We start from the raw sequence: 12,155 nt of genomic DNA on the forward strand, positions 1-12,155 counted from the left end.
AGTATTTAGCATTTTACATTTTGAGTTATAGAGAAAGTATTTAGCATTTTACATTTTGATTTATGGAGAAAGTATTTAGCATTTTACATTTTGAGTTATAGAGAAAGTATTTAGCATTTTACATTTTGATTTATGGAGAAAGTATTTAGCATTTTACATTTTGAGTTATAGAGAAAGTATTTAGCATTTTACATTTTGATTTATGGAGAAAGTATTTAGCATTTTACATTTTGAGTTATAGAGAAAGTATTTAGCATTTTACTTTTTGATTTATGGAGAAAGTATTTAGCATTTTACATTTTGAGTTATAGAGAAAGTATTTAGCATTTTACATTTTGATTTATGGAGAAAGTATTTAGCATTTTACATTTTGATTTATGGAGAAAGTATTTAGCATTTTACATTTTGATTTATGGAGAAAGTATTTAGCATTTTACATTTTGAGTTATAGAGAAAGTATTTTGCATTTTACATTTTGAGTTATGGAGAAAGTATTTAGCATTTTACATTTTGAGTTATAGAGAAAGTATTTAGCATTTTACATTTTGAGTTATGGAGAAAGTATTTAGCATTTTACATTTTGAGCCATGGAGAAAGTATTTAGCATTTTACATTTTGATTTATGGAGAAAGTATTTAGCATTTTACATTTTGAGTTATAGAGAAAGTATTTAGCATTTTACATTTTGAGTTATAGAGAAAGTATTTAGCATTTTACATTTTGATTTATGGAGAAAGTATTTAGCATTTTACATTTTGATTTATGGAGAAAGTATTTAGCATTTTACATTTTGATTTATGGAGAAAGTATTTAGCATTTTACATTTTGAGTTATAGAGAAAGTATTTTGCATTTTACATTTTGAGTTATGGAGAAAGTATTTTGCATTTTACATTTTGAGTTATGGAGAAAGTATTTAGCATTTTACATTTTGAGTTATGGAGAAAGTATTTAGCATTTTACATTTTGAGCCATGGAGAAAGTATTTTGCATTAAACATTTTGAAAGAAAAAAGCATTTTGAACAACCTTGAGTATTATTAGTATATGCACGTTTGTGGATAAATAACTCTATGAGTAAGCTGGTATGAACCCAGGTTCCTAGCAAATGTTTGCGTGTAAACAGCGTAAGCGGCAAAAATATGAATAAAATTATTTTATCTCCCAATTTTCCTTGATGATTTGTAAGATTTATAATTTTCTTTGTTACCATAACGATAAATAAAGTGGCGTTGTAATTATAGTTATTTTCGTTCATAGTTATGCTTCTAAAAATTACAATGAGCAAATATGATCCAAGGTGATCAAGCGACATTTGAAAGGTCTTGTGCCGTTCAAAATGTGGTTTATTCATTTTGATATCATTTCCTTTTTCTTTAATTTATGGCAATTTTTACTATAAAAATGTTATATTCGTTTTTAAAGACATTCTGGTACACTTGTAAGTCGGAAAATTACCGAGGTCTTTTTTTTTTACGGAAAATATTCCGTATTTTTCCGAAAAAAAGAAAAAAAAAGTTTTAATTCCATAATTAGCCTAATATTGTTCGCGGAATTTAAATTTCGCGGCATTTTCGCCTCATGTTTTCGAATCCAAAAGTATAACTAAACCTCTAGACTAAAGTCTAATTGGTAATGCCATAAGTAACATAATATGACACTTCATATGTTTTCAACGCTAATTTTCTAACCGAACTTATTTTCAACACTGACCCTCCAGCCCAGCTCCGACTTGGACTGGCGACTGAATTGAGAAGTATATTATCGTCCTTGCCATTAGTATATGGTTTAAGGGGTTTTCCCCCGAGATCTTCGGTTTCCCCTTCCACAAAAGCTTGTTGAGGTTAACGGTAATAGTTAGTGTAGGGAGCTGTTGGCTCGAACGCGTGGCATGCAGGGCTTGCCACCACCCTCCTACGCATTATAACCCGGCCACCTGAATTAATGGCTTCAAAAGTCGCATGATGACTTAGGCCTAAGGTGGTGCCTTGGGTATTAGCCTAGCTGATTATTATCGCTTTATATTTCTGTTTTGGGCATATTTTAGACACTAGGAGGCTCTGTGCTGAACGTAACCTGCATTGCGCAATAACTCTGAAAATGAGTTCAGTGATAATCTAGGCCAGCGGTTCCCAATTGGTTTTTGCTATGGAATAATGGAACCCTAAATTATCCGCCTAATTCTGCCGGAACCCCAACTCAATTTTTTGACTTATCTTAAAAAACTGTTTATACAAACAAAGATGGCGGCGCTGCGAATTCTCGGAACCCCTGGAACACTTTTGGGAACCGCTGATCTAGGCTATTTGTCATACTTACAGTTATTATGTTACTAATGGTAATCGAGGGGTCCAACTTTCGTACAAATCCCGTCCACGCTTCAGAGAAAAATGATTTTAGAAATCTTGAAATCAAACGGAAAATCCCGAAATCTGGGCGAAAATCAATTCCAAAATCTCGAAATCAGTTTCTGATTTCTGAAATCAGTTTGATATTCAAAATCTCGTACGCCAAATTTGCTAATGTCCGAACGGTGGAACAAATGTTCGAATTTCAATCGTCCGAACCGCCGAAATAAAAAATGTTTCAATTGTTCGAATTGGACAACTTGTTTGTTTCATTCGTCCGAATCGGTAGCATCACTTGTCCGAATTCTGTCGCTAAATTAGTATTTCTTATTGCTGTTTTTTTTGGTCCGGCTTTTTTAGTGCAAGAATAAATAATAAAAAACTACATTGTAAATATCGTTGTTTGTTCAAGTTGTTTTTTTTTAATTGCTGCTAGATTGCGTTGAATGTTGTGGATATTTTAGGTTAGGTTAGGTTAGGTTCACGTTAATGTTACTATTTTCTTATATTAACAATATTAAAAAAAAACAACCAATTCCTAATGTTCGAAAAAACGGACAAACGATTATTCGAACAAATGAAATTCGCCAGTAAAGTTAACATAAATTGAACGACTAAATCACCAACAAAAATTGTGATCAATTTTTCGGGCAAATGAAATACGTTTTCGGACATACGATCCTGTTTTCCGGCATTCGGACATTTGTACCATCAAACAAAACTTACCTAACTCCTAAGCGTAACTGTGAGTTAATTAGTGTAGAGATTAATTCTGTATAATTATTGTCCGCTGTTTTGTGCAAATTCAATTCAATTCAATTCGATTTTATTAGGAATTTTAAAGTTATTACAAGGTTGAAAGTACCGGGGCTAAGTCATCTAGCGACTTGTGCCCCTCATGACGACGATACAATAAACACACAATAGACCTTTCCATAAAATGTTCGTTACGGTAAGAGGGGGAAGGAAAACTGTTTTTGCAAGGATGATTTAGATCAACGTTATATATATTACTCCTTGTTTTCTTGAGCTCGGGCTGCTCGGTATGTCGTCTGCTACCGAGTGTAAGAATTTACAAAACACGGCGAATTAAAATTAATCCAAGTGACATTGTTCAATTTGTTATATCAAATGTTTAAAGTATAAAAGTATTTCGATTACTTAACTAGTCATAAGAGAAGAGGATTTAAATATTTAAAATAACGAAACATTTTGCACGGTTTCGATGATGTTTACCAGTGTATATTCTTGTGAACTAATGCTTAACATTTCATTGACACTCACAGTAGTGTATCAGGTAAAGATTGTTGTTTATTATAAATACTAGCTAATAAATCAAAGTTTATTATTAATTTCATAATTTTTAGACTATTTGCATTGTAGTAGTGTTGCCAGAAATTCTTCAAATGGGTGGGTTAAACCAAAAATGGAATTATTTATACGTAAGGAACCGATTCAAAATTGGCTTTGGAATTTTTTTTACCCTTTCAACCGGGATAAACAATAAGTTTTTACTTTTCTCTCGAAGAGGAAGAAAAAAGTTATACTCTGATCCTATTTGGCGGGCTGGCTGACTTATTAACACTTGGTTTTTTCCCACAGTCAGCTCAACAAGCGGAAGTTCACGCCTTATCATGCTCGGCGAAAGCCCTATCAGCCTGGACCGCCCGAGATGCCATTCAAGAATCCAGGGAGGCTTGCGGAGGTCACGGTTACTTGCAAGGTTATACCATTTTCCTATTACGCCATTTCAGTAATAGGGTCGGAGCAGTAACAAAAGCGCCATCTTAGTGATTTCCTTTTTTATAGTTTCTATAATACTTAAATAGTATCTACTTTCGAAAAACTGCGGTACAACAAAAACGTAGGTGGCGTCATCTATTATCAGAAAAGAAAAATGTTTATATTTGCTTTCCTAACGTTTTTTCAAAAGCATAAATAGTATCTGCTTTCGAAAAATTCCGTAGATGGCACCACACTAAATACTGGGGTGGCGCCATATACTAATAGAAAATAGAAACGCATTATTATTATTATTATTATTTGCTTTCTCCCGTTATTATAAAACGTAAATAGTGCCCCATTTCCAAAAACTGCCGTAGGATGGCGCCACAATAAATATTTAGGTGGCTACATCTACTATCAGAAATTAAATGATTAGTATAATATGATATAATTTTCTATCGTTTCTACAAAACGCAAAATTAATTACCTTTAAAATATTGACGTAGATGGCGCTACAATAAATACTTAAGTGGCGCCATCCATTAATAGAAAATATAAATGCTTAGTTTATAATTTGCTTTTTCCCGTTTTTACAAAATGTTAATAATACCCCATTTCCTAAAACTTACGTAGATGGCGCCCCAATAAATAATGAAATGGTTTATTTAATAAATTTCGAAACCCCAACTGAAATTTCAATTTGCTTAAAATAGCTTCCGGGTTTGGATCTCTACGCAACGACAACGACGCCAACTGCACTTACGAGGGGGACAATCACGTACTTTTGCAACAAACCAGCAACTACCTATTGACCCTGTACCAACAACTTCAAAGTGGTAAGGCTAAGGATAAGTTTTTTTTACATTAAAAGTCAGTCGATTTATAACAAAGTGAGAAAAAATTAGCGAATAAGTAGATAAGTCCATTAAGAAAAGGGATAAAAAGCTAAACCCTAAGCAAATTTGAAGAAATTTAAAAACTTACAAATATAGCTCGTACCGATTGGTCTTCGAGCAAACCAAAAGACGCGAAACTCGGATCAAATAGACCTTCGAGTGCAAAACCACGGATTATATATTTACACAGATTAGACTACTTCGGCTCAGAGATGGACGCTTATGAGCTACACCCGAGTTTAGAGAGAATTTGAAAAATTCTACTTCGCGCCTACAACGCCGGCTTGTGTAAAGTTTCTGAACTATAATCAACTATTGTTAAAATAACATTTATATTTAAAAATGGAGTGCCACCTATATTTTAAATTTAAATGTATCGTAGATAATTAATAAATTTTAAAATACATATTATCAAATTATAAATACGGTAGCTAATTAGTGTATTTATAATTAAAAATTATAAAAATTTAATTTATAATAAATTAATTAGTACTGTTTATATACATTAGAGGGCGTACTAGTAGCGTAGCAGAAAACAGGGTTGCCTGTCAGAAGAACTTAAGAAGCTCAAAACGCTAGCACGTATGAAGGTACAAGTAGTCTAACCTGTGTACGTAAATATATAAACCGTGGCAAAACTAAATTAAATTAAATAAATTAGCCAGAAATTCCAACGGTAGACCGGGTAAGTCCTATTTGGGACTCGTCAGTACCGTGCGGGAAATCTGGCTTGCGACTATAACAGGGTTTTTTCCCCAAGATCTTCGGTTTCCCCTTCCCATAAAAACTTGCTGAGGTTAACGGTAATAGTTAGTAGTGAGCTGACGGTTGGCTCGCGTGGCATGAAGGGCTTGCCACCACCCTCCTACGCATTGTAACCTGTTACTTGATCACGCACAAGCAACATTGCTTATGTGGTCGAAGGTGGTGCCTTGGGTATTAGCTTTATTTTAATATAATAATAATAATAATAATAATAATAATAATAATAGAACAATATAGCAGACGACCTAGACGGTTTAAGAAAAATCGTTATTTCCTTAATAACACTAGCCAAAATCTGTTTCCTAGCCCAAAATCTGGCAACTCGGCCAATATATTTGGTTAAAATAGCCCAAAATCTGGCAACTCGGCCAATATATTTGGTTAAAATAGCCCAAAATCTGGCAACTCGGCCAATATATTTGGTTAAAATAGCCCAAAATCTGGCAACTCGACCAATATATTTGGTTAAAATAGCCAAAATTCTGGCAACTCGACCAATATATTTGGTTAAAATAGCCCAAAATCTGGCAACTTGGCCAATATATTTTGTTAAAATAACCCAAAATCTTAAAATATTTTTGTGATAAATTTTCGGGATTTCGAAAAAAAAACACATTTGCCCAATTAATAATAATTACAGGAAATAAGGGGATAGCAAATTAATAATAATGAAAGAACAATTAAGCAGACGAGCGAAAGTTAAAAAAAATCGTTATTTCGTTTAAAAAATACCTAGATTAGGCTATTCGCGACTGAAACGAGTCTAGGTGGCGTAACGGCGCTAGCTTCGCCATAAGAACGATTTTTCTAAAATAAACTTATAAAAACATCAGCAAACGATACAAAAATTATATTAAAATGCAAGTATCATTATTTACAAAATCAAATTTACGAATCACGATGAGAAAAAACTAATAGCGTTTGCTTTAGCAGCTACCTATCGAGGTTTCAATGGCAAACCAAAGGGGGCGTTGCGATAGTTTTTAGTCGCGAATAATCGGGCAATATATTGTGTTATAATAGCCCAAATCAGAGATTATTTTACTGACAACTTTTTGTATAAAACTAATTAACTGTATAGCTAATCTGTTTCGAAAATAAATTTCCGCAGGTCAAGAAATTATTTCTCCGATGGAGACCGTAGATTTCATTAATAACATCGAACCCATTTTAAGGCGAAAAGGATTAATTCACAGTGTTCAAGACGCCTTGGATTGTAAAGGTATTCATTAATTTATTTATTCTATTTGGCTAGTTTTTCGCGTTTCCATGGCGACGAATTTAGCGCGAAAATAAAATGTTCGTACCGTTTTCACAGTGATTGTCGAGGCGTACAGATGGCTAGTTTGTTATCTGCTGCGAGACAGCGCAACCAAGTACGCCGCCGAAATTAGCCAAGGCAAGGATCCCTTCCAAGCCCGCTCCGAAAGTCAAGTGCACCGATGCCGCACGCTATCAATAGCCTATGTTGAAGTAAGCTACACCACGACCCGGTTTAAGATAAGATAAATGTCTTACAAAATGTCATATAAAACCAAATGTGTGCTATACTTTCCATTACTAAAGATTTACATCTTGCATACACAGGGTGTTTCAAAAGGTTATACAAAAATTTGAAGGAGTTGTAAGGGGTGAGTTGAGAAGTACGCCTGTTTTTTCCCCTATTTTCCTACGATGAGTGAAAAGAGCACCAGAGAGCTTCAAAGTGTGGCCTACTAGCCCCTGGAAGTAAGCTGCAACGAGCGCAAAACCAAGCAGCAGGGACTTTAAATACTGTTTAAGTTTACTCTTTTACGCAGGTTACCTCGATTTGTTTACAAAGTCCTTTTTTACCTATCACACGAACCCAAACCTAAATGTTCGCGTTTCCCTGCTGCTTGGTTTTGCGCTTGTTGCAGCCTACTTCCAGGGGCTAGTAGGTCACACTTTGAAGCTCTCTGGCGCTCTTTTCACTCATCGTAGGAAAATGGGGAAAAACAGGCATACTTCTCAACTCACCCCCTACAACTCATTAAAATTTTAAACGGTACCTACAAAGTTGTGGAAACTGTGGAATATTTTTAGCATTGAAAGTTACTTTATACTCCTTTTAAATTTAATTTCATAATTACTTGAATAAAACCAGCTCCTAATCAAGTACTCGATAACCCGACTCGTGAAAAATATTACTCTAATTTTTTTTTAGTTACTCGACTCGAATAAGAGAAGTTTCCCCTTAACCAAGTACTCGATTACTCGACTTCAATATTACTCGACTCGAATACTCTGTGAAAAACTTTTGATGCTCGATAAACGACTCGATTGCCTAAAACCACTAATCGCACAACCCTAATCGCACAACCCTAATATATAACATAATTATTCATAAGTATAACATTTCCATAGAAATAATTTCATTGTATTGAAAAGGTTACCATGGAAACCAAATCTAATAATCGCGAAATACGCGAGGAATTCTGCAGGTTTTTTATAATCCCCTTAACTAACTTCCGTTTCCCTTTTATAAAGTTGATGACGCGTTTTTCGTCACGGATATGGAAACGAGTCAGTGTTCCAAAAATACCACTTTTTTCGAATATTGTGCATACCACTGGTAAATAAAGGTAAAATAGTAAATAACGGTAAATAGTGGTAAAACTAGTAAATAATGGTAAATAGTGGTAAAAATGGTAAATAATGGTAATAAGTGGTAAAAATTGTAAATTATGATAAATAGTGGTAAAAATGGTAAATAGTGGTAAATAATGGTAAATAAAGGTAAATAGTGGTAAAATAGTAAATAGTGGTAATAATAGTAAATAATGGTAAATAGTGGTAAAATAGTAAATAGTGGTAACAATAGTAAATAATGGTAAATAGTGGTAAAAATGGTAAATAGTGGTAAAAATAGTAAATAGTGGTAAAATAGTAAATAATGGTAAATAGTGGTAAATATAGTAAATAATGGTAAATAGTGGTAAAAATGGTAAATAGTGGTAAAAATGGTAAATAATGGTAAATAGTGGTAAATATAGTAAATAGTGGTAAATATAGTAAATAGTGGTAAAATAGTAAATAGTGGTAATAATAGTAAATAATGGTAAATAGTGGTAAAAATAGTAAATAGTGGTAACAATAGTAAATAATGGTAAATAGTGGTAAAAATGGTAAATAGTGGTAAAAATGGTAAATAGTGGTAATAATAGTAAATAATGGTAAATAGTGGTAAAAATAGTAAATAGTGGTAACAATAGTAAATAGTGGTAAAAATGGTAAATAGTGGTAAAAATGGTAAATAGTGGTAAACATAGTAAATAGTGGTAAAAATAGTAAATAGTGGTAAAAATAGTAAATAATGGTAAATAGTGGTAAATATAGTAAATAATGGTAAATAGTGGTAAAAATAGTAAATAGTACATATAGTAAATAATGGTAAAAAGGGTAAATTATGGTAAATAGTGGTAAAAATAGTAAATAGTACAAAAAGTAAATAATGGTAAATAGTGGTAAAAATAGTAAATAGTACAAATAGTAAATAATGGTAAATATAGTAAATAGTGGTAAATATAGTAAATAATGGTAAATAGTGGTAAAAATAGTAAATAGTACATATAATAAATAATGGTAAATAGTGGTAAAAAGGGTAAATTATGGTAAATAGTGGTAAAAATAGTAAATAGTACATATAGTAAATAATGGTAAATAGTGGTAAAAAGGGAAAATTATGGTAAATAGTGGTAAAAATAGTAAATAGTACAAAAAGTAAATAATGGTAAATAGTGGTAAAAATAGTAAATAGTACAAATAGTAAATAATGGTAAATAGTGGTAAAAATGGTAAATAATGGTAATTAGTGGTAAAAATAGTAAATTATGGTAAATAGTGCCAGTAAAAATGGTAAATAATAGTAAAAATAGTAAATAATGGTAAATAACTGTAAATATTGGTTTATATTGTATAATAATAATAATAATCAGTTAGGCTAATACCCTTGGCACCACCTTAAGCCTAAGTCATCAAGCGACTAATTCCGGTGGCCGGGTTACAATGCGTAGGAGGGTGGTGGCAAGCCCTTCATGCCACGCAAGCCAACAGCTACCTACACTCACTATTACCGTAAACCTCGACAAGTTTTTATGGAAGGGGAAACTGAAGAACTCGAGGGAAAACCCCTTAAACCAGTGGGGAGAGAACTTGGGAACTCAGTGCCACAAGCTGGGATCAAACCCGGCTCCTCTTACTGCGAGGCGAAAGCGCTAACCAGTCCGCCACCCCACCTAATATTTACAAGTTTACAAGTTCCCCCCGTTCCCGTTTTCTGGCGGTGGCTTAACCTGTCTAATAATCCTGCTAGCCTTCCCCAGTGCTTCCTTAATTCGCGAAGCTCTCACCAGGCAACACAACTTCGACCCTTTGAATTTCATTTCCTCCCAACTTTTACATCGCTCTTTCATTGACACAATTTTGGTAATTATGCCACTTTTGCAATTACCAGAGAGAGAAGTTGCTATGAAGGGCCTAACAAGTCGGCCCAGCCGTAATATAAGTTCCACATCGTATGTGTTAAGCTACTTTCCCCAATTTCTAGGCATACCCAAAACACTATGCTCCAAATTTTATATCCCCTAGGGGAACTAAGTATTGCGTAAAACGCTTACAGCATCATTTAGTACAATATTCTAGTTCATTTTATGTTATTTATGATTGCACAGCTCCAGTTACAAGTTAGTACCATACTTATGGGTATTGTTACTTATGATTGGACGTTTATCACATGGCTCACAGCTACATTTAGTGTCATACTTATGGATATTATTACTTATGATTGGACGTTTATCACATGGCTCACAGCTACATTTAGTGTCATACTTATGGATATTATTACTTATGGTTGTACCTTACACAGCTTCATTTCGTGTCATACTTATAGATATGACTAATTGATTACACGTTACACAGCTTCATTTAGTGTCATACTTATAGATATGATAACACGTTACACAGCTTCATTTAGTGTCATACTTATAGATATGACTAATTGATTACACGTTACACAGCTTCATTTAGTGTCATACTTATAGATATGATAACACGTTACACAGCTTCATTTAGTGTCATACTTATGATTATTATTTCTTATAATTGTACCTTACACAGCTTCATTTAGTGTCATACTTATAGATATTATTACTTATGATTCTACGTTACACAGCTTCATTTAGTGTCATACTTATAGATATTATTACTTATGATTCTACGTTACAAAGCTTAATTTAGTGTCATACTTTAGATATGATTACTTATGATTCTACGTTACACAGCTTCATTTAGTGTCATACTTATAGATATGATTACTTATGATTCTACGTTACACAGCTTCATTTAGTGTCATACTTATAGATATGATTACTTATGATTCTACGTTACACAGCTTCATTTAGTGTCATACTTATAGATATTATTACTTATGATTCTACGTTACACAGCTTCATTTAGTGTCATACTTATAGATATTATTACTTATGATTCTACGTTACACAGCTTCATTTAGTGTCATACTTATAGATATTATTACTTATGATTCTACGTTACAAAGCTTAATTTAGTGTCATACTTTAGATATGATTACTTATGATTCTACGTTACACAGCTTCATTTAGTGTCATACTTATAGATATGATTACTTATGATTCTACGTTACACAGCTTCATTTAGTGTCATACTTATAGATATGATTACTTATGATTCTACGTTACACAGCTTCATTTAGTGTCATATTTATAGATATTATTACTTATGATTCTACGTTACACAGCTTCATTTAGTGTCATACTTATAGATATTATTACTTATGATTCTACGTTACACAGCTTCATTTAGTGTCATACTTATAGATATTATTACTTATGATTCTACGTTACACAGCTTCATTTAGTGTCATACTTATAGATATTATTACTTATGATTCTACGTTACAAAGCTTAATTTAGTGTCATACTTTAGATATGATTACTTATGATTCTACGTTACACAGCTTCATTTAGTGTCATACTTATAGATATGATTACTTATGATTCTACGTTACACAGCTTCATTTAGTGTCATACTTATAGATATGATTACTTATGATTCTACGTTACACAGCTTCATTTAGTGTCATACTTATAGATATTATTACTTATGATTCTACGTTACACAGCTTCATTTAGTGTTATACTTATAGATATTATTACTTATGATTCTACGTTACACAGCTTCATTTAGTGTCATACTTATAGATATTATTACTTATGATTCTACGTTACAAAGCTTAATTTAGTGTCATACTTTAGATATGATTACTTATGATTCTACGTTACACAGCTTCATTTAGTGTCATACTTATAGATATGATTACTTATGATTCTACGTTACACAGCTTCATTTAGTGTCATACTTATAGAT

General features: G+C 32.7%; 1 protein-coding gene across 1 annotated transcript in view; it reads left to right on the forward strand.

Annotated features, from left to right (window-relative positions):
• LOC149958717 (peroxisomal acyl-coenzyme A oxidase 3-like) overlaps window positions 1-12,155 on the forward strand; it is a 63,062-nt gene that overhangs the window by 39,183 nt on the left and 11,724 nt on the right. Inside the window, exons 10-13 of the mRNA XM_090166082.1 lie at window positions 3,949-4,069; window positions 4,785-4,907; window positions 6,844-6,954; window positions 7,051-7,205. Of these exons, the coding sequence (XP_090022208.1) occupies window positions 3,949-4,069; window positions 4,785-4,907; window positions 6,844-6,954; window positions 7,051-7,205 (510 nt within the window). The remainder of the gene's footprint in view (window positions 1-3,948; window positions 4,070-4,784; window positions 4,908-6,843; window positions 6,955-7,050; window positions 7,206-12,155) is intronic.

The sequence above is a fragment of the Leiobunum rupestre genome, chromosome 2 (genome assembly GCF_980474605.1).
Source record: "Leiobunum rupestre chromosome 2, qqLeiRupe1.1.hap1, whole genome shotgun sequence".
Taxonomy (NCBI): domain Eukaryota; kingdom Metazoa; phylum Arthropoda; class Arachnida; order Opiliones; family Sclerosomatidae; genus Leiobunum; species Leiobunum rupestre.